General features: G+C 51.6%; 1 protein-coding gene across 1 annotated transcript in view; it reads right to left on the bottom strand.

The window, feature by feature from the left end:
• Window positions 1–23,198, bottom strand: part of LOC109324610 (MLX-interacting protein-like) — a 29,912-nt gene that overhangs the window by 2,486 nt on the left and 4,228 nt on the right. The window contains exons 2-11 of the mRNA XM_019556636.1: window positions 11,134–11,240; window positions 9,674–9,756; window positions 6,770–6,859; window positions 5,212–5,253; window positions 4,879–5,041; window positions 4,484–4,579; window positions 2,332–2,369; window positions 1,593–2,058; window positions 1,017–1,060; window positions 609–696 (exon numbers count right to left, since the gene is read on the bottom strand). Of these exons, the coding sequence (XP_019412181.1) occupies window positions 609–696; window positions 1,017–1,060; window positions 1,593–2,058; window positions 2,332–2,369; window positions 4,484–4,579; window positions 4,879–5,041; window positions 5,212–5,253; window positions 6,770–6,859; window positions 9,674–9,756; window positions 11,134–11,240 (1,217 nt within the window). The remainder of the gene's footprint in view (window positions 1–608; window positions 697–1,016; window positions 1,061–1,592; window positions 2,059–2,331; window positions 2,370–4,483; window positions 4,580–4,878; window positions 5,042–5,211; window positions 5,254–6,769; window positions 6,860–9,673; window positions 9,757–11,133; window positions 11,241–23,198) is intronic.

Genomic DNA, 23,198 nt, shown 5'->3' with positions numbered 1-23,198 from the left:
TGGCAATTTGCAAAGGGAAAGTGTTGGGAGCAAAAAGACTTTTGTGTCGCTCCCAATGGCCAGGCTCCAGAGTGGAGGGGCACAGCAGGTGAGCCTCTTAGCCCAGCCTCTCCAGGCGAGCAGGCCAGTGAGGGAAACACCTCAGGTGAGCCCTGCCAGGCACAGCTGGCCCCACTTCCCCAGTGCTGACAGTGTCCGTTTGGAAGGGGCAGAGGGGCCAGGAACTGCATCCAGCTCCCCTAGACCCAGCCCTGTTGGGGCACAATAAGGGCAGGCTGGGCCCTACATAAGCAAGGGCTGTGGTCTGAGCAACAGTTGGCACTCTGGGGAGGGTGGCTTCCTGCTTATAGGCTAGGACCCTCTCCCCAAGCTACCTGTCTCCAGATGCCCCTCATTCCCTTCCCTCCAGCTGTTCAGGAGACACGCCAGTCCCCGGCTAAAGCCAGCATCCCCCTCACCTCCCCAGGAGCCCCCTCCCCTTCTGGTACCCCAAGCCCAAATCCCTTCCCTCATGCCACCCTCATGTCAACAGCTCTCCCCACCACTACCCTACCCTATCATGATCCCAAACAAGGAGGGGCCTGCAGATTGGCACCCATCCATCATACCAGTGCCAGAGGGGGCAGTGCTGGAGTGAGGGTGGGAGGATTTCTCCGTCAGCAGAATGCCTGCAGGGCCCTCCGGGATGCCGGAGATCTGGAGGGGAGAGACATGGAGGGAGTCAGCAGGAGAGGATAGAAATCTGCCCCCAACTAGAAGCACAGGGAGGGCAGAAGAGGGCACCCCAACCAAGCAGGCAGCCTGGGAAATTCCATGGTGATTGGGCTTATATACCTCCCTTCCAGGGGCCTGCCGTGACACTAGGGAGGCGGTGGAGCCTGCACTGCCCAGCCCTGCCCTCCCTAGCAGGGGCACCATGACATCAGGGTGAGGGAGGAGCCCAGTCCTCCCCTCCCCCAGCCTCTCTGCCTGCCCCACCACAGGTGGGGCAGGGGGACATATACAAGGGTTCTTACCTGGGGAGAATTCCTGGCTGGAACCAGCGGCTGGGATGTGGGGCCTGGGCAAGAGGCATAACCAGTTAGACACCAGTGTAACCCTGCCCAGAAGACATGGGCCACAGCTCTCCGCTGCAGAAACCAATGGGTACAGCAACTGACCAGCCTTGGGTGCTGGGCCTGGGCAAGACTGAGGGGTGGGAGCTGCCCTGTGTATCCCCCGGCCCCCTACTGTTCCTCTCACTGCACCCTAGACCTGCCATGCCCACCCCACCCCCAACAGCAGCAGCCCCTGTGCACCACTCCACAGCCAGTGAGCCCATCAACCCCCAAACAAGCCCATATCCCCCCAATCCATGCCTGCCTCCTATTATCCTCCCCAGCCAGCAACACACAGGCCTGCCCATCTTTCTGTACCCCAAGAACCCTCCCCGCTACATACCTTTTCCTTCCTGCCTCTCCTGGTACAGCGATGCCCCTTACTTCCTCCTGCTTCCTTTGCCCTGACATTCAGCGCCCAGGCCCTGCTTCCCCCCATCCCTGCCACCCCCCTCCCCAATTCCAGGCAGCCTGGGCAGGATAGAGAATGCTTACCTTTTCTGAGCAGTTGGGTGAGAAAGGAGCTGGAGGGTGCTGGAGGGCAGCGGGAGGTAGGTGCAGGGGCAATGCGCTGCAGCTGCCGACGTCGCCCTTCCTTCGGCACAGGGCCAGACATGGGCACAGCAAAGGTGCCCCCCAGGGCTTCCCCACCAGGGTTGGAAGCAGCTTTCTCAGCAGTCGCGTGGGTGATGACAGAGAAGACAAGGGTAGGGTGGGTCTGTAGGTGCAGGGCAGGGGGAGCAGGTGGAGGTGGGCTGACCCGCACTGGGGAGGTGGGGAAGAGAGGCAGGAAGATCTGCTGCCCATTGATGGGAAGAGGAGGCTCCAGCTCCAGGGGAAAGGTGACAGAGTCCTCAGCCAGGTGCATCTCCTTGGGACTGGTGGTGCTAGGGGTCACGTCTGTGTCACAGGTGCTCGAGATGGATACCAGGGGGGAAACATCTGGCAGTGGCGTGGAGGCCTGGGAGAGGAAGAGAGAAGCGAAAGTCAGCTCCAGGGCCTCCACCAGCTAGGGATGCACATGATAGACATCACTGAGATGTCAGGAAGGGGGTGGAGCCTGCATTGTCCAGCCCTGCCCTCCCCACAGTACATGCTGTGACATCAAGGGACAGGGCAGAGCCTGCACTGCCCAGCCAGCCTCTCTAGCAGGTGGGGAGAGGCACAGTACACAGGGAGGTAGCGACTGATCTCTGCAGGGAGGGGCCTGAGCAGTCAGGTGTCTGTTACTTACCTGGAGGGCAGCTTGGGGGCGACAGGCAGCCAAGAAATCTGTGAAAGGGAAGAAAAAAGAGTTAATGGTGTTGGAAAAAAGGAAGGAGAGGGGGAAGGGGGAAGAATGAAAGAGAGAGAGAGTGAATGCAAAAGGCCCAGGTAAACGTGAGCAGAGAAATCATATCACCAATCACGACTTCACAGAGAATCAGGTGGAAGCAGCCTAGGGCTAGGCCAACCCAGGGGCTGTAGACCAGGATGGAGGGGCATGGCAGAGCTGAGGGGGGGTGGGGAGAGGGACCCTAGGGCTGGCCTGGGCCAGCAGGGGGCCACAGGTAAGAACTTCAGCCAAGCTGAGTGGGAGCCCAGGTTGGAAGAGCAGGGGGCTGGAGAGGACTGGGAGGCTTCAGCAGGGCTAGGAGGGAGAGACCAGGGCTGGAGGAGAATTTAAGGGGCTGAGGGCCAGGATTAGAAAACTGCAGCTGATGCACCCTGGGGCACACAGGCCCGCTGGGGTCTATGGGGCTGTCAAAGGGTAAGCTGGCTGAGTCAGAGTTGCAGGGGGAGTACTGGGGGAGATCCTTGAACACAGGGACAAGCCCCTAATGATGATGAAATAGTGACCCAGATACCACCTGCAGCTAGCCGCATCTGGGAAATGACTTGGAGAGGTTACATATCCCAGCATACACTGCTCGGATGTACACCAAAACATCTCTGCCAGCAATGGAGCAGTGCGTGCTGGGACAGGCGCCCTATCATAAGGCAGCTGGGATGTTGGTGTGATCAATGGCAGGGATGGGTGCTTCTTGGGCACTGCCCCTGGCAGTGGTGTTGGTCACACAGATGCCAACTCTATACCTTTCCTGGCAGCAGAGACAGGAGCGACAGACAGGAAGAGTTTCAGGGAGTCGGAGGAGGAGGTAGAGGCGACAGAGGAAACACTGCTGAGCCTCAGGCTAGGACAGGTGGCCCCCGAGGGAGAGCTGGCCAAGCTGCCTGGGTCCCAGCAGGGGAAGAGAAAGACAAGCATTCAGAAACAGCAGCTTTGTGGTGTGTTTCCAGTGCCTACCAGCAGCCTGGCAAGGTAGCACTTGCACAGGGTGTCCATGTTGCAAAGGCAGCTCTGGCCTTAGGGGCTTTCACAATCTCCCTGCCTTTTCCCTTGAATAAGCCCACCACACAATGTCTGAATGAAGACCTAAACCCCATACCCTGCCCCTCAGAGCCACCAGATTCCCCCGACCTGAGCCAGCACCCCAAGAGAAAAGGCCTGTGTCCTAGACCTTGCTACACTGTACCAGTCAAACCCCTTGCCCCGCAGCTGGATTAGAGCCAGCGGTTCTTCAAAGGGAATAGCCCTATAACCCATTCTTTGTTCCCCTGAGCCAGGCAGGCACCCACCAGAACCTCTTAAATGGGAAGGCCCAATCCTAGGACAGCTGTCTTGGGGGACAGCTAGCACTGATCTTTTCATTCCCTTTTCCATGCAGTGAGTGGCATTTACCACTCCTAAGCAGGGCATAACTCCCAGCCTACCCTAGGGGCAAGATGCAGGCGAGATGCAGTGCATGGGATAGGCTGAGCTGTTCTTTTTGCAGCTCTGCTCCAATGCAAACACCAGTGGGTAAGGGGGCTGGAGAGCTACATATGGGGCAGGCAGCAGGGTGGGCGTCTGATATGGGGCCAGCTTCAAGGATCCATCTCTGTAACAAGTGGAGCTAACCATGGGCTGGTTATATGCCAGACAGCTGTGACCCCCACCACAAAACATGAGCCAGGTGCACACACGTCTCTGGGGAGGAGGTACCCATGATGCTACAGCCTGCAAGAGAACAAGGACTAGAAGAGCTGGGCCCTTTGACCTCACCTGACACAGCAGGGAGGGGACAACAGGCTGGATGGATCAGAGCCATGGGGTAGCAGAGTTTGATGTGGCCTGTCCATGGGAGATCAAGGTCGGCAGGGCTGGCTGGTCCTGATGCAGCTCAGCATAGTAGAGGGACAGGTGCCAAGCCAGCTGGCATACAGTTGACCCCTGCCAGGCACTGGGGTCTGACACATTGAGGGCTCTGTACACCCTGTTTCTGGCATGCAGCCCTTCTGTATGTGTGCCAAGAATGCCCGTCTCATCCCAGTACTACCCTAGCGTGACAGCCAGCATGACTCACCATGAATGTGATCCAAGGTGTCCATGAAATCCTCCCCAAGGTTGGGGTGCAGCTGGGTCAGCGTGGGCTGAATCATGTCTGCATTCCCTTGGTGAGCTGCGGGGAAGAAGCCGAAGGAGTGGGGGATGGTCAGACACACCTCTAGCCATTCACACCCACCCCACCAGGGACTGGTTGGGGCACTGGCGTCCCTCTAACACACAGAAAGGGGGCAGGGATCCAGGCAGAGGGCTCCCTGAGGGATATGGGGGGGATTCAGCACCAGGGAGCCCCACCAGGGACTGGAGATACAAGTCCAAGAGGGGAACCCCCGCAGACAGAGGGGATGGGGCTGAGACCCCTGGGGAACCCCAAGGATGCCGATAGGCCAGTGCTGAGGCTGTGGAAAGACTCACCCAGCCCACGAGGGTTGGGCCCACCATAGGGGTTGCGAGTGTAGAAGATGGTATCAGCTAGGTTAGAGATGTGGATGTCCAGATCATGCAAGGGGTCCAGCTCCATGGGGAAGTCATCCTCAGCCTCAATGCCCAGCTCCTTCTGGAAGGCATCAACTGTCCCCTGCTCAGGGAAAGGTACATACTGACAGGGGGATTAGCTCAGAGCCAATTAAGAGCAATAGCTCTCATTGGGGAGGTCAGGGCTATGCCAGTCCCAACCCCCCCAGCAGGGGGCACAGTAGGAGTGGGGCAGGGGCACTGCTGGCTATAGGTAGGGCATGAGACCTGTACCTGAGTGGGTAAAGACACAGGCTTATCTTTCTTATTCTGGACCTGAAAAATAAAACAAAGAGAAACTTTAGGACATGAAAAGGGTCCTTTGCCAGGAGCTGGGTGTGCTGGCTGCTCTGTCATGAGCTGGCTGCCCATTCATTCCCCATCCCCAGCAGGTTGCAATCACACTGAAGCATCACTGAGGGCACATGGGTCACGGGAAGGAACACAGGGACAATTAGGCAATAGGTACGGGGGAATCCCACCCCCAGCTTTGGCATTTTAGCAACTCGTGAGGGCTGCAGAGGTGGTGGGTGGACGGGTAGGATGCTGGCAGAAATGAGTCATCCAGCAATGGATAGACAGATGGATGAGTTTCAAGGAAAGCCCCAGGCCAGGCACTGAGTCACTCTGGATCCACACCAGCAGAGGTTGAGTCTTGCCACCAAAGGCCTGCTGCTCAGCAACCCCTTCCCCTCTCCTGGCACAGGGATTTCAAAGCACTTTGCACCCCTTTGTGGGGGCTGCTCTAGAACAGGAGTAGGCAAGATTTAGGCTGCCAAGGGATTCTAATCTGGCCTGTGGCGGATCCCTCAGCCCTATCTGACCCAGGTTCGAGAGGCAGCTCAAATCATGGCACATGCAGCTGGTCCCACTGCCTCAGGCATGCGGTGGGGTGGGGCTTCCCAGCAGCCCCTGTGGCGGCAGCTCACTCTGCCTGGTTGCTGCTGCCAGTGTCTCTGATGCCACCACCTGACGCAACACCACTGGCCTGGCCCCTTTCCCCACACCCACTTCTGGGGGCACTGGACAGAGTGGGCAGATGGGGTGTCCATGGAGACTGGCTTAGGACCTGTTTGTGCAGGATGCACTTGGCTGGGCAAATGGGATGGGGCTGCGGGCAGGCAGGGAGCGGCACAGGTGGGCAGAACAGGAATTGCAGGGCGGTGGCAGTGCGGGGCCAGGACCTGGGGCAGAGCTGTGATCCACTCCCCACTCGTGCCTGCATGCAGAACCTGCACCCTTCACAGAGACATGCAGGGAGAGGATCACAGCTCTGCCTCAGGCCAGAGCTGTCACCACCCCACAATCCCACTCCCAGACGCTACTCCCCACTTGCCTGCAGCCCCATCCCATGTATTCGGCAGAGCAAACCCTGCTGACTGGGATCCCAGGCCGTTCTCCTTGGAGACCCTGCCTACCTGCTCTGTCCAGCATGGTGATTGGTGCAGGACAGACAGTTCTGGATAGGATCAATTGCCCTTCCACCCCCTGGCCCACAACAGCCCACCAAAACTCCTTAAGTTGCCCACCAGACCAAATAATTGCCCCCCAGTCTAGACCGTGTCTGACAGTTGGACAGACTACAGATCTCAGGTCCCCACTGCCCTAACCAACCCCAGAAGTGGATCAGGGTGATGTAGCAAATCAGGAAGCTTATTGTGCTGCTACCTGAGCTGTGGACACACAGGTGGTAGCCCCCAGTGCTTCGGGTGGGAAAAAAGCATCCCTCAGGACAGTTGGAGGGAACCAGAGTAATGCTGTGGGGTGGGAAAGGAGTCAGGGAAGGTCTTACCTGCGTGCGGAAGTAGGCCCTCCACTTGTGATACTCCCGAACGACAGCTTCGATGTGCCGCTTCCAGTATTTCCCCTCCATGATCACAACCTGTGAGGCAAGGATATGGCAAGCAAGAGCTGCTCAGCAAATCCAGGCACTGAGAAGTCTAACATGCCAGCCAAACTACATGGATGGAAAGGCTATCACAACATGCCTTGGGGGCCTTCCCAATGGACTGCAGGCTGCAGACCTGGTACGCAGGCAGTGACTGAATACCCACAGCAGCAGGTGCCAGTGGCAGACAGAGAGTAACTCTAAACTGTGACACAGAAGTGTTTTCAGCAAGATTAGTGTGTGTAGAAGCAACAGCAGGGCATTAAGCATGCAGCTGAATACCAGCATGTGCTTAAGCTTGCCTATGTAAGATAGGATTTCTATCATTGTAAGAGCATATGTGTGGCAGTTATGTGGGAGACAGACGCAGGAGAATCACAATCGCAGATGATGGCAGCAAAAATCAACAGCAGCTGAAAATGCCCAGGAGGCTAGGCTACAAGTAGAAACTGGATAAAAATAATGATGACCGTATTTGGCAGACGGTAGTAGTGTATGGGAACCTTGGCCATGTAAAAAACAAGATAGTAGAGTCTGCATATTTGCAAAACTAAGCAAAACCAGCTGAAACAAGGACACTAGAAACTAGTGTCCATGAACAATAATGTGAACAGCATGGAAACAAAGGCCTTAGTGGTCTAAAGTCAGCAAGATCAGAGGGAAGAAACCAATGGGAAAACAGAAACCGAGTGCTGGCATGGTGTGAGCAGAAGAACAGTGGTATAAAAGGAGACTTCTTAAGCAACTGGGGGCTCCTGCTCTGAAGTTCCCAAACCCACAGAAGATGGCAATGCTTCTGGCCAGATGCCTGTGGAGTCTGCAAGACCGCTAGAGCTGGTGGTTGGTGAAACCTGCTTAATTGCTTGCTTTCTTTAGTTATCATTTACTGCTATTGTGTAGCAATAAAAGCCTCCTGTTATTGAATAGAAGTGTTATGACTCATCACTGAAGTGGCTGTACCTGCCCATGTGAAATTTAGGCTAACAGCAGGCAGACAGAAATGCTCAATGTGTGCTTAAGAAGCAGCTATCAATTAGAAAGAGTAAGCAGCCAATCAAAATAAGGATGGTACAAAGGGATCCGCAGCTACTGCTCACATGTTAACTGTATATAGCAAAACAATGTAAATAAAAGTAGCATGCAGAGGTTAAGTGTGTGTACCTAAAGTAACTTATAAGCAAGGCAGGCACAGGCAGGTTGGTGTGGATTCAGGCCACCACCATCACTGGACCCAGAGCACTCTTCAGGAAGGGTAATAGCTAATCAGCCAGGAGATTGTACTGAACTTTGATTCCATGTGTAGGCTTGCAAATGAAGTCCTGCTCATAAGACAGGCCATGGTCTTGTCTCTCTAAAGGCCAAATGGCCCTGAGTTTTTGGTATTAGGATGGGCTGCCCTGCATCTCCCTGGCATTGCCCCTCTTATACAGATATTACTCCTGGAACAATCCAATTGTAGGGGAGCTCACTGATCTGTTTTCTGATAATGCGTGTATGAGCCAATCAAAATGCTGTCATGACATATAGCTTTCAAGTGCTCCCACATTCTACATTCCCATACACCATTAATCTACCTTCTCCACAGCGTTCCCGAGTTATCTTGCTTAGTATCACATCACTTAGGCCCAGGGGAACTGGTTCTCAGCCATTTCACCCTTATGCAAGCTCCATGTAATGTATGTCTGTTGGCTCCATTCCAAGCTGGAATACCTCCCTAAGCCCTGCACCCTGCAGGGCCAGGCACTGCTTGCCACAGCAATCCAACTATTTTCAACCTTCTAGGACCTTGCAAGCATTAACTCTTCCCTAACTAGGCCTAAGCCTCTGGCTTCACCAACACCATGTTGCATGAGAGACTTCCTTCTTTAAGAGGCTGCTGAGCAAATCTTGTGTGCACCATGTGAGTCCTGGCCTGTGTTGCATCATGGGAGATTTAGTCCAGCTGAATCTCTGAGCAAAGCATGGTTGATACCCTCCAGAAGGAACTGGGCAATGAAGCTAAGGATGGCTGCCCCATAAAGCTTGACCCCCTGCATGAGCTGGACATCCTCATCTCTGACCTGGCTGACACCATCTTCCAGCGCTGCAAACCCTACGATGGGTGCAACCTCTGAGGGATTGGTGAGTCTCCCCACAAGAGGATCAAGGCCCCCACAACAACAGCCTATGTCCTTGTCACTCCCCAGGAGGTCTCAGTCCAACCCCCCATGCCCATGGGGGTTTCCCTCTTGGCTTTGCTTCCTTTCCCACTGAGGTTCCTCTGTGCTAACTTCCCTCACCCATATCCCTCAGAGTCCTCTGCCTGGATCTCTGCAGCCTGGATCCCTGCAGCCTGTCTCTAGGGTGTTAAAAGGAGCCTCTAAAGAGAGTTAGTCCAGGAAGGGTGGGAAGAAGAGTAACTACTGGTCCAGTGAGGCACTGGGACACTGGTTCATACAACAGGCCTGGGGTTTTGGTGCATTTCTTTTTATTCTATTAAAAACATTTCCCTCTGATAAGACCTATTTTGTGTGTATGTGAGGTGGGGACCCCAACACCTGTTAGCAGGAAACCCAATAACCTGTCTAACCCCACAGCTTTGAAGTGAAAGTTCATTCCAGCCCTTAAAAGGCCCCTGTGAGGCTGGGAAAAAGAGAGATGACTGCACAGAGTCAGGATGAGGGACCCCCAAGGAGGGGAGGGCTGTCAGGGAAGAGAAGGGACAGGGCAGCACCAAGAAACAGCCTCTGCTAGCGGTGTCTGACCCATGAAAGCCCCTTGAAGCTTGCGGTGAGGGCCCTGTGCAGCACCCCTTGCCCACGCACTCACCTCTGGCTTGCGGTGGTCGTCCCCATCGCTGTACTCCAGTGGTGTCACAAAGTTGCACACAGGGTTCTTCCTCTTCTCCACATCTGCAGAGGTGAGAAACAAGTGAGGCTGTCACTCGTGTCTCTTCTGCGTCCCCTCCAGGAGCGCCCCTGTTGGGCACTGGGGTCAAGCAGAGCACATGGAGCCTTTCCCCTTTGGGGAACTGTCTTCAAGCCAGTCCCAGTACAGGATTCCAGGGGTAGGAATGGGACTCATGACCTGTTCCCACTAAGGGGTACTGGCTCACATCTGGCCCCAGTTTGGAGGAACCAGCTGCTTCAGGGGGTAGAGTGAGACACAGGGAGGGCCTGCACCCACTGGGTTGGGGGAGGCAGCAGGATGGGGGGTGGTGAGGTGCAAGGTTGCCAAATCTCCATATATTTGTGGACAGTCTGTAAAAATTCAGGCTAAAAATGTCTGTCCATACATAAATTTGAGCTGTTCATAAAAACAGTCCAGCTCCAGCTGCTTGATTGAAGATCCTTCTCTGAAAGAAGCTGGACAGCTGGAGCTTGACTGAAGAATGGACAAAGCACAGCAGTACCACCTCATGTCTGAGCAGAAGCGTAGCACCCCACAGGAAGCCTATCAGGTCTATCAGGACTTTATAGACCCCTCCCCTTCTATTCACGTGCAGCTGCTGCTGCTGCTTCCCATCCTGTATTACTGCTGGGTTGCAGGTAAGCTTCTTTGGGGGTCCATGCTAGGAGAGGGGGAGCAGGACTGGGGGTGGAGAGCGAGTCGGAGGGAAAGCATGGTACAGGGTACAGTTAGAGGCATCAGGCTGTGGGGGGCAGAATGGTGTAAAACCACTGCTGCAGTCAAGCAGCTTTACCAACCCAAGACATTTTTTTTACTGCAAATTTTTTACTGACAACCAAACTTTTTAACTATGCTTGATGTTAAAGCCTCAAATTTGAACCTGGCCCTTCTAACTGGGACCTGGCAGCAGGGCAGGAGCTGGTAGAAGAGTTGATGGGTGAAAGTTTATCAATCACAAAGATATATGGGATACAAGCTCTATCTCAGGCTTGTCCAACATATGGTCCGTGGGCCGCCATGTGGCCCTCCAAGCTGTTTTTTGAGGCCCAAGGTGCTGCAATAGGAAAAGAAAGTAAACACTTTACCTTCGTTTCGGGGGGCGGGGGGGATGTGATACCGCTTCCTGTGAGGTCTTTAAATATGGCTTGCTGGCCTACTGGGTGATAAAAAGTTTATGATCCAGCCCCACATTCAAAAAGGTTGGACAGCCCTGCTCTATCTTGCAGGGCAGTTCTTCCTTTTAGGTGCCAGAAGTCCTCCCACCCATTACGCTGCCATGGAGATGGAGGTCCATTGGTGGGGTCTCATCCTACCACCACCTGCTCTGGAAAGACTCCCAAGACTCTGTACAGGAAGCCCCCCTGCCCACCCCTACTCACACTGCAGATACCAGGCCCGCCAGATGGCATTGTTGAGGCGGATCTTGTCACGCTGCAGCAGCTTCAAGCCCTTGAACGTTTTCCATTTGGGGGACACGATCTTCCCACTGTCAAACACCAAACACAACAAAACCCACTAAGGCCACGTGGCCCATGGAGAGGGGGAAGGAGGCGGGCAGGACAGGGAGCCAATGACAACAAGAGAATGGGCATGGATGCTGGACACCCATCCCTTCCCCTGGGATCCTGTATGGAGCACAGCAGTCTCCTGCATCATTCCACACCTTGTGCCCTCCTCAAAGATCCTCTCACATCCATATCTGACCAGACCTCAGACCTGCCTATGCGGCTCTGTCCATGCTCACTGGGGCTTGCCGTGAGTAATGCAGGGATTGTATTTGGCCCATTACACCATGTCCCTAATAGTCAATCCCCTACAACAGGAATGGTTGTAGGTAGGTAGGGTTGAACTACTACCTGGACATTGGGGTCTCTGCTATGATGAGCAAGCTGGGAAGATTTAAGTTCACCTGCTTCTCAGTAAACACCCTGAGAAGCCAGGTGTGCCCTGTGCCAGCCAACATCCTGCTGGACCAAGAGCTGCCTCTTCATACGTTAGGGTCCTGGGTGCAGGTGGCACATAGTTAAATCTGTCCTACATCCAGTTTTGCAGCAACAGGACCAATCATCCCGACTTGGGACCAAGGCAGTCCAGTGCTTTCAATCCAGCCACCGCTGCTGATAGGGCTTTCTCTAGCTATTCAGCCATCATGCAGGTGGCAGACAAGCAGAGGCCAGGTCAGAAGCTCTGTGGGCTGGATCCAATGGCTCTGCAGGCCAGATCCAGCCCACAGGCCAATGTTGCTGACCCTTCCTTTAAGAGAAGGCCAGGAGAGTTTTGCTAGTTTTTCTACTGAAATGGAGGCTGAGAGATCTGATTTCTTTATAAACGCATTATGGGAGTCAATACCAGGAAGGAGAAAAGCTATTTAAGGCAAAGGATGATAGTGGCAACAAGAGCAAATGAGCCTAACCATTACAGAAGTCAGAGGCTGGAGCTGCCCCCACTGGGAGCAGCCGTGCTTTCAAAATGGGAGTTTGATGAGTTTAAAAAAGGGATCATGTGAGATGGTGCCTGTGTCAGCAGGGTCTGAGCTCAATAACCCAAAAGGCCCCTTCCTTCCCTGTGCTCCTATGGAGCAGAAGCCTCAATTTCTTTCCTATCAACTGCCCACTACAAATGTGTTATGGGTCTCCTCTGTTGGGGATGCTTAATGCAGCTGGGCAGAGGTCACCCACGTACATCCAAGTACCCAGATCTCCAGGAATGCAGCAAGTTAGGAAAGGGGCAAGTATCTGCAGCCCAGAAACAGCTGGTGCCTTGCAGGGCCCAGCTGCCATGCATAAAAGGAAGATGGTGATGAGCATGGTCACGGTGTTAGCCAGGCTTTGATTAGCCCCAAGTAATCAGAGGGCATGGAGATTTGTTCCTAGCCCTTGGGAGGAAGATCTCACTCCTTGGGTAGAAGATACTTCAGCTTCCAATTTGGCCAGTTCACTATGCAGCAAGTGAAAGTGGATTTCACTCATCCAGAGGCAATTTGGACAGCTGCTTTCAGATCTGGGACTTCAGGGAGAGGGGAGGGTTGGCTGGGAAAGAAGTCAAAGGCTACTTGAAATCTAATCGCATGAGAAAAGAGTTTGGAGTCCCTTCCCTGTACACCACACTAATGCGTGGTTATTACAATGCCTTTCCTTCCCTCTCTGACTACTTTTATCTACATGGTACTGGGTGAAAAATCCACTGAAATAATAGGGGAAGTGGGGCTGGTTAGAAGCAGCAGAGAGATGTCCTGTGTCTACAAGTCTGGCAGAAAATGGAAGTAGATCTGAGACACTGTCTCTCTAGTTCTGCTGCTCTTAGGCACTGCTTGTTAATACATTTGTTCTTAACAAGTACTTTTCATCAGTAGATTATCAAAAAGTTTTACATGGAATGGAACCAGTCCCCACCTTTTACAAATGGGGAAACTGAAGCACAGAGCTGCGCAGAGGAGAGGAGAGATATATGCCTAGTCACCACATAGGCAAGTGTCAGAGACTGAAACATAACCAATGTCAACTAGTCCCCCTTCCCAGTGCTGTGCTGGCACCAGTAGTGTAACAATGGGTGGGTGAGCAAGGCAGAGGCCCCAGATGCTGTCTAGGGTGGGAGGCACTGGAATGAATCTAGGGGGCACTTCCCCATCCTGTTCCCCTCTCCCCACAGCATGCGCACTACATCTTCCTTTCTCCAACTCTAGCTCCAGTAACACAAAAGGCAGAGAAGCAGCAGCGGCACATGCTGCAAGAGCAGCAGCCAGAATTTTGCTGCTGCTGAGGGATGTGTCACATTTTGATTTGCCACTGAAAACTGGTAGTTTTTCTGGCCACTCAACAAACATGTTAACAGCAAAGGAGAAGCTGACATGCCCTTCCACCATCCATGAACCTTCAGCTGCTGTCCCTGCATCTTCTGCCTCTGGGTTAGGCTTCTGGGGCTAGAAATGGACGCTGCATTTGCCCCAGGCAAGTTGTGCCTGTGTCCTCCCTAGGATTGGCATGTACACACATTGCCTTTTGGGTTTAGTGAGTGGCTGAATGCATTGCTGCTTTTCTGCCATTGATTCAGTGATTGAATCCTGGGATAAGTGTTCAGATGCACTTTGTGATGTCCCCAGATAAACTGTTAGCACATCTTATCCTGTAAATCTTTTTTGAATTTATCCTGAGACAACAGATGTGGATATCTGAAGAATTTCACTTTGTTTCCAGATAAAATGGTTTATCCCAGGAAAAATGTGACACCTCTTTGCAGCCCAAATATCACCAGGGTCATGCAGTTTACCCTCAACATCCCCGCTTTTTTTTTTCAGATACCTGAATTCCTTCAGTCAAGGTGAAAAACTAGCTGCTTTTGGATTTTATTTTAGCTCCAAAATAGCACATTCTAGACAGTTGGGGGAAGAGGCAGGAGGAAGGTCTGAGGCTCAAATCTGAGAAATCTCCCATGTAATTCATGTTGGGATTTGAAATTTAGCAATCCAAATCCAGCTCAAAGGTTCTCTATGGTGCTGAAAAGCTCAGCAAATTAACTGGAATGGAGAGACACCTTAAAGAAATCCAAATGCTGGTGTTCAGGATGGGTAAATCCTGGTTGATTGAGGCAGAGCCAAGGCCTTTTGGATGAACATCCTGGCTTTGAAGTGATGGGGACTGTTGTAAACTTGACAGATGTGGTGAAAAAGCAAGGGCTCCTTCATATTCATACATGAGCCTGCCATCAGGGGTGGTATTTTTGTTCTGAATAATCTGGGCAAGGCATTTATTTTCAAGTAACATCTGTGATCAGCTAAACAGGGAGGAAGAGATGGCTCAGGATGGTCCCCTCTCAGCTCCTACTTAAGATCTGTTAAGGAGCATGTGGAAACTTGTAGCTCTGAAGTCCTTGGACTGATCCCTTCCCACAAAATGGGGTCAAAGTCTATGCACACTTGAATGAGTCTCAGGTGGAAGAAAGAAGGCAGAGCTTATATGTCTCCCTCCCTAGTGGGTTCAGGGGCTGAAGAAATGCATAGAGTTGGTCTACATGGGAAGCAAAATTTATACTTCAAGTTTCAGGGGTCTGGGTTCAGTTTCCACTGCAGGGATGCTACAGAAGCACTTGAGAGCTCACAATCATGAACATTTTTAACATCAACTGTCTTGTTTACACAAACCAAAGTTCTTGCTTCTCTTCTGATTTATCTGGCATCTCACCCCACTCTGGAAGTGACAAAACTCTGCCTTGCAATGAGTAACCCCAGTATGGTGGTATCCTCCCTGCAGGCAACCTCCTACTGCTATCCCACACTACACAGCTTCCTCTGGATTCGCCTGCCTGGTTTCTTATGTACTCTCCACAACTCCAAGGTCATCTTGCCTGGGTGTCAACCGGACTATATGTAAAATGCTGGTACATGCCTACACATACCCCTTTGTGTTCCCAGCTCAGGGTAAGTCCACATCTCCTGAGTCCACTATTGCAGCCATGACACGTCCTTCCACGTCATTCTCTCAACAAGTCCTGAACTTCCTTGCCTTCTGGAGAGACAAACATATCCAGTCCCCTCTTTCCAAAGCACTGAGCGGAATGCAAAGATCTATGAGTGGGTATGGCTTTGAATGCAGGGGACAGCTCAAGGCTGCACCAAAACCAAGCTGCTCCAGGAGAATACCAAAGCAGGATCTCCTGTTACTTGGGAAAACAGAACTAGAAGGGAACTCCTAACCATTGACTCCAATCCCCTGCAAGTACACCACTTACCCCAGGAATCTCTAAAATCACCACTGTAAACCCTCCCATGTAAGTACAAGGCACAGCACCCAAAACACCAACATCACCCTGTAATGTGCCAATGTTCTGTCACTATGACAAAGGAGAAGTAGTTGGTTAATAGATGCTCAGAACTTCCTTGGAAAAGGACCATGCCCCCTGCTAGAAGATACACAACCCCTCCTTCTCACAATAACCCCGCAGTCCATGTCAGTTTGGGCAGGCAAAAAATTCCTTCCTAACCTCAAAACCTCTCAGTTGCCTAAAGTACCATCAGAAGTTTCAATATACCACACCCCAGTCAAACACCCATCAGCCAGAACTGCAGCCAATGCCCTGATGCTTCAGAGGAAAGCAACCTCTACCCTCCCTCCCCACCCAGGAGCTAATAACATTCATGAGGAGGGGGGGAAAAATCCTCTTTTAGCCCCAACTGGCAACCAGCAAAAGTCCTTCTGCACCTCCTCCTCCCATCTTCTTAAGGCCTGCTCCTTGCCCTCTGTGCACACCTTTGGCCTTTCCTGCAGTCTCCTGGCCTCCTGCGTTCTCATCATGTTTAAACCATGTCAGCCTTCAACTCCCAACTCCCCTGATTTAACATGCATCTCAGAGAGTCCTTCCTCACTCAATCTCTCCTCAACTTCCTAGCAACTGCTCTTAAAACATTTGTTTCAGCAGGGTAAAAATAAAAAGCCATGTGCTGAAGGGCAGGTGATTTTACTGGAGCAGTAATGGAGAGAGATTACCACAGGTCCTGTACTTTGGCTCCAAAGCTGCTTGGGGCCTTGACCTTGTATTGATTCTCTGTGCTCCAAGCACTAGACCCAATGGTGACCTCAAGGAGAGAGGGATAATTGCTCACTGAACACCTGGAAAATCTTGTGCTGACCTTGTGACTAGATTTCAACAGAGAATAGAGAGAGGCAGAAGAGTGGGGGGCGTGGTGGGGGGGGGAAGGATCTGTGCTGTGGGGCAAGAATGAGAGGCTATTGGGAGAATACACAGAGCACTTGGCCAGAGAAAGGATGTGGGATGCGGGCAGGAGGAGTTTTCCCTGATATGCTAAGGTCCAACTCCCCAGCTTAGCCATGACCTGCAGCCTTGGAGAGAACACAGTATAGTGGAAGTCCCACCAGCAAGAACACTCTTCTTGCACAATTCCATCCCCTGAAACAAGATCACATGATCCTTCTCCCCTACACAAGTGTGAGCCAACCTGCACAAATATACATGCAATCTGCCTTGTTTCCACTCGTTTTATCTTTGGCACTCGTTCGTCCTGTGCCATTTTCACAAAGCTTTTCGTATCACTGACAATGGCACTTGAAACATTTCACTGAAGTCCAGCTCTCCTGAGTAAGATCATTACAGACAGCATAGTCACGACACTCATCTCAACAGTCCTATGATGTTCGTTTCTCTTGACTATGTTCTGCTTGTAAACCAGCTAAACAAAGCTTGCCGGCCCAGCTCAAGGAGCTGGGGCACTCTGAAGAGGTCCCCTCTCTGCTGCTAATAATGTTCCCAAACTCTCTCCACCTCTACCCGCTGGGCAGGCTCGCTCTCTCATTCTCACAAATATCATGCAGAACAAGGAGCAGAGGGTAAAATCTGGGTTTCTGCAAACAATCAGAGGGAACACCATAGTGTTAATACCTGCTGTGGTTTCAGTAGACCAAATTTTTTTGTTTCATTGCCAAAACAGGGCTGAGGTTTTGGAAATCCACTTTCTCCTGCTGAATGCTGAAACCAGGTGGAGTCACAGGGTCCCACCACTGGCTCCTAAACAATCTGGGTACCCTAACCAGCCAAGATCATCAACTAACTCCTATGCAGTGCCAATTTTTATAACTGAGAAGACACATCCTATTGAGGGTAGCACATGGCTCTGTGACAATAGCCCTGATTCCTGATCTTTCAACACCAAAACAGTCAGCTACTAACCAGGGGCAATGGGGCTGACAATGACTAAACCCTATGCTGGAGTTGATGTTTGGCTGTTGCAGCTGGGTGAGCTCCATGCAGATCTCATGGAAAGCAGCCCTCCAGTCCATATCCTGAAGTTCTGTGGCTCCTCTTGGTCATCCCAGTTGAGCAGCCTGTCTCAGGCACTACTGTGCTGGTTAGCTGAGTCTGGAAATGGAGTCCCTTGGGGGAACCCTCTCTAGAAAAATACCCTGCAGTGGGATCTAGCCAGTTTCCTTCTCCTGTCTCAGTATCTGCCTGACATCACAGCGGTAGCACAAACATCTGTCTGAGAGCACAGCCAGCTAATCCAAAGCCACCCTCAGCCATGACTGCCAACACACTGGGAGCAGAACATCTATTGGTATAAATGATGGTCCAGATCAAGAGGCTCTGAAGTGTACCCTTCATGCTGCCTGACAGTGGCCTGAAAAACAGGAAAACTGAGAGGGGCAGAATCTCTCAACCAGGTACACACAGAGAGACCAAATGGGAACGGGAATAAAGCTAACTCCTAGAACTATGACAACTACATAATTAAGGCTATGATGCTGTCACAATAATGTTTAGTAGAAGTCACAGGCAGGCATAGGGAGAGGGAGCAATATTCAAAGAAACACCTGCACAGTGAACTTCTGATTGTATTATCCTACTAGGAGTACTGGCTTGTGGGATCTACAATATGAAGAGATTGTGCCTCCCTTCTTTCCTCTTGGTCAGTATTTCTAGATAACCTACATCTCCCATGACCTTAGGTAGTCTACTTGTTGACCAAATGGTAGAATGCCTCATGAAAAGTCACAGAGGTTCTTCACATTCATAGGTTAGGTGACTTCCATGATGGCCATAGCAAAATCCTAGCCATACTATAACTGATCATGGGTATTACTGACCATAACATTCTGGGTTTTTTTCCCCCTCCATCAACTAGCAGCTTTTTACTTCAGGCTGAAATGCATTTTATTCTGCTAGCTGATATTTGTATCATGTTCGCTTCCCTGGTGTGAGATCCAGAAGAGATGGAATTTTAGCCTTAAGTCTACTGGGTGGTTTTTTTGTGGCTGCTCTCACCACAATTCAAGTTGATTAAAGCAGCAGTTAAGAAAGCCATGCCTTTGGAAACAAGAAGTTGATTAGAATGATCTAATTGTTCCTAATGAACTTTCACTGCATTTGCTTTGAGCTATACCCTGTTCAGGAAGCAGGAGATGATAGCAGTCTTAGTCATAACACAGCCTGTGTAGAGAAGAGGTAAGAAATACCAAGTTTTTGAACTCCATGGTCAACCACGCAAAGTCAGACACCTACAAATAGGTATGGTGTACTCTGCTGAGTCTTGAGGGAGAAACTGATGCACACAAATAGCGTGCTTAGACTCCAATTAACCTTAGAAAAATTGCATGCTATAGTGTTGCATATCCTGACTGCTCTGCTGTTCTTCTCCAGGTCTTCGAGTGGTGGACCTGGGACAAGTGGTCCTAGGAAGCTGCTGGTTGACCTTTATGGGGGAGTCCTGGATATATAAAGATACGCTCTTGCAGCTGTAATCTGGGGCCCTAAGAACCCCCCACCACTCTTTCCCCAGACCAGCTCCAGCTGCTACCCAGGAAAGGGATGCCTTCCCTAGGCCAGCTTCACACCTTGCTGATTCCTGTACTGCAGAGTCTTGCACATTCTTGCAGGGTGATATGCAATGAGGGGTGGCAGAGAGGTTAATGTATCATCACAGATCAAGAGTCTGGTCAGGACTCATGCTAGGGGTTACCCACCATCAACTCAGCAGTAGATGGAGACATGGTCCTTCAGCCTGAGGAATCAAAGGTGGCCAGACAGGATCCTACCACAAGGAACGCTCTTGCATATCGTTGGCTATAGAAACTGGAATGCCTTAACTATGCTAACCTGATGGGTCACCTAGGCACAAACAGAGAATATTTGACCTTCTTTGACCTTGGAGCCATGTGTAACTGGGAGTGCATTAGTAGGCAGAAGACTTGTCTAGAGGCCATGAAACAGATTTATAAAACAAAGGAAATGTCCAGACAAAATTGTTATTAAGAACAAGAATCCATAGTAGTAACTGATGGATAAGAACCATATTATAATGGACACAGCAGTTAAAAATCCATAAAAGATATACAAAACCAGGGTTCATAAATCTAGTAAATTTGATTTTAAAGAAAGAAAAACCTTGGAGAGACTGGAAATTAATTGTAAGGTGATGATGCCTGGAGCCAGGATCCCAGACGCAACTATGTCCACCCTTCTCTCAGCTGTGCCTGTGAACGCTGACTTGAGTTGTACTGCAGTTCTGCAATTTCCTACCCAGGCCTCCAAAGACGACACGCTTCACCAATGGCTGCTAATCACAGAGCAAAGGCTGCCATTCTTCAATACTGTGCCATCTGCTACCAATTATACTAGTCTCCAGAAATGGAGAACTAATGTATCTGGGATATATAAACCACATAGGCCCAGAGCACAAAATTACAGCACTTACATGAGGAGAGCAAAGGTCAGAGCAGTGAGGAAGTGTAACACTTACAATTTGCTTCCTCTATCTGTGCCTCACGTTTTCTCTGGGGGGCATTTTGAAAGGGGCCACCTGCAAGCCAGACCCCACAGCGCTAGGACCACTGAGTTCTTGCTCTTGGTCTCCTCCTCCCACCACACACTGTGCATGCCCCATGGACAGGATTCACACCCCTTGTCCCATCCCCCACCCAACAAGATCTATGTCCTGAGGATCCAGTGCCAGGCCTCATATGCTCAGCCCACCCCCACTTTCCAGCAGGCCCATTTGTTTGTTACATGTTGGCTAGGTGGGCCTAAGGCCACCAGGCCTATTTGTTGCATACAGGCCTATTTGCTACTTTCAATGAATCGTGATTCTAGACCCACAAAGAAAAACTGGAAGTCTCCCTTTAAAAGGGAGCCCACTGAGAAAGTAACAACTAATTTCTTGGAACAAATAAAAAAGAAAAAAAGGGAATGGAGTGAGGTCACAGGTTCAAAATAAGAGATCCGGAAGGGGACACCAGGCAGAGCACACTGGCCAGCGCCCACTGCCCCCTGAATGAGTGGAGGGAACCTGTGAACCATGACCAGTGAAATTCTACCCGGAGACAAGAGCGGAAGAGTGACAGGAAGACAGACCTCCACTTGCCCCATTCTCCCCAGCCAGAACTTCCTTCCTGGTTTGGTAGTTGGGCAGCTTGGCCAGAGGTTGACCAGGAGGTCCCAGGGCTTGGTGGGGCCAAGGACAGGGAGCGCATAACAAAAATAGTGCAGGGAGAAGTGCAGCCAAAACCTCAGCAGGAGGTTCTGGAGGAGTTGGAAGAAGAGCTGCAACCCACTGCACTCAAGGTAGGCATGTGCCAGGATCTCCCTCTGTTGGAAAAAGGGGCAGGTATCAGGGGTGTCTGTAAAACATACCAGATACATGTCCACGGCAACAATTCCATGGAGGAGGAGCTGCCAGCTAAGTTCCGTGGTAGCAGTGCTATGGTGGGAGTCAGGAACCTCCCAGGAAGGAATTCGCTACTCAGATGTGGAGGGGTGAAATATTCCCTTCCACCTGAGGGTTAAGGTGATTCTCCACACTTTAGGAAAGGGGGACAGGGTTCAAGACTAAGGGTATCTTGGGGAAGGAAACTGCACTGGGTAAATAACAAGGTTGAGGAGACTACTGGACAATGAGGGAGTGCTGAAGGATAAAGGGGAGGAGGAACCACCCTCTAAGGTGCCCAGTGGTTTGCAGGATCCCGAAAATGGATGGGAGCTGAGGCCTGCCAGGCCTGCATGTTATGCCATAGTTCAATGGGCTTAGCCCCACCAAGAGAGCTTTCAGCCTCCCTTAAGTAGGGACCTAAGCCCACTAGGGAATTATATGCCTCTGCTGTCACTGTACATGCAGCCACAGACTTCCTGGGACAATAGGAACAAGACAGCAGAGGCAGGGGTGGGATGGGCTTCACCACTCTCCTAAAGGCAAGCATGTCTTCTCTTCCAGGTTGGCTGATCTCATACGGCAAGCTTTAAACTAGCCTCACCGGGGGAGGGAGCCGCAGGAAGATGAGGAGACACCACCCGAGCAAGATGGGTGACAAATGCAAGGAGTGCCCAGGTAAGAAACAGGGGTCCAGACAGTCTCCCAAATTGGGGGGCAGCACACGCAGCTAGGCAAGGCCTTAAATGCTTATATACCAATGCTTGTAGCATGGGGAATAAACAGGAGGAACTCGCCCTCAGAATAGCCAGTTCCGACCCAGGGATAATAGGGCTTACAGAAACGTGGTGGGATTCATCCCATGACTGGGCAGTTAGCATTAGGGGCTATAGGCTTTACAGGCAGGATAGAGAAGGAAGGAAAGGTAGGGGTGTAGCGCTCTACGTCAAGGAGCAATACACATCCTCTGCCAGCAGAATGGGGTCAGAGGAGGGGCAAGCTGAAGTGCTTTGGGTCAAGATACAAGGGGGCTGTGGGGAGAGGGATTTAATGGTGGGGGTCTACTACAGACCCCCCAACCAAGGGGAGCAGCTGGACTGGGAATTTTCAGGCCAGCTTGCAGAGGCATTTAAGGCAAGGGATGTAGTTGTCATGGGTGATTTAAATTACCCGGACATCTGCTGGAAGGAACAGTCAGCCAGGTCAGACCGTTCCAGGATGTTCCTGGCTGAGATACAGGACCTCCACTTAATTCAGGAGGCGCAGTCCCACCAGAGGAAATGCCCTGTTGGACCTGGTCCTGGCCACAGGCGACAACCTGGTAAGGGGTCTCCAGGTTCTTGACCACCTGGATGATAGTGATCATCGCTTGCTGGAATTCACAATCCAGCGCAGGGTGTCAAGGGCCTGCAGCAAGGCAGTAGCCCTAGACTTCAAGAGGGCCAACTTCAACGAGTTGAGGAGATTAGTGGGAGAGGCGCTGGGGTTCTCAAGGGCAGGGTAACACAGTGCCCAAGATGAGTACTCATTCTTTAAGGAGACAATACTCAGGGTTCAAGGGGTGACCATCCCAACAAGAAGCAAGGGGGCAGGAGTGCCCGAAAGCCCCCCTGGCTCACCAAGGGAGTCTGGGAATGCCTGATTGCCAAAAAGGCAGCATACACCTGGTGGAAGGGGGTGCTATCTCCAAAGAGAAGTATACCTCCTCTGGTTGGGCCTGTAGGGGGGCTGTCAGAAAAGCTAAGGCGGACATAGAGCTAGGACTAGCGTCCAAAATCAAAGATAATAAAAAATCCTTTTTCTAATATATAGGGAGAATGAAGAAAGCACCAGGAAATGTGGGGCCCCTGCAAGATTCTATGGGCAATCTGGTGGTTGCGCCAGAGGAGAACACAGACCTCTTTAACCAATTCTTCACCTCCATTTTCTTGGGCAGGGACCAGGATTTCCTTACCGTGATGCAAGACGGACTCGAGGGGAACGCCTCCAAACCTCAGGTTGGGGAGGACCGGGTTAGAGAGCTTCTGGAGGGGCTGGATGAGTTCAAATCAGCAGGTCCAGATGCTCTCCACCCCAGGGTGTTGAGGGAGCTAGCAGGGGTTATTGCAGGGCCTTTGGCACAGCTTTACGAGCGCTCGTGGTGCTTGGGCCAGGTGCAAGCTGATTGGAAGACAGCCAACGTTGTCCCTATCTTTAAAAAAGGGAGGAGGGAGGACCCGGGCAACTATAGGCCCATCAGTCTTACCTCCAACCTAGGGAAACTCTTTGAGAAGATCATCAAGGAGCACATCTGCAATG

Source organism: Crocodylus porosus, unplaced genomic scaffold (assembly GCF_001723895.1).
Source record: "Crocodylus porosus isolate Cpor-Errol unplaced genomic scaffold, CroPor_comp1, whole genome shotgun sequence".
Taxonomy (NCBI): Eukaryota; Metazoa; Chordata; order Crocodylia; family Crocodylidae; genus Crocodylus; species Crocodylus porosus.
The sequence above is the reverse complement of the archived record's forward strand: the minus strand, read 5'-3'. Positions and strand labels throughout refer to the sequence as shown.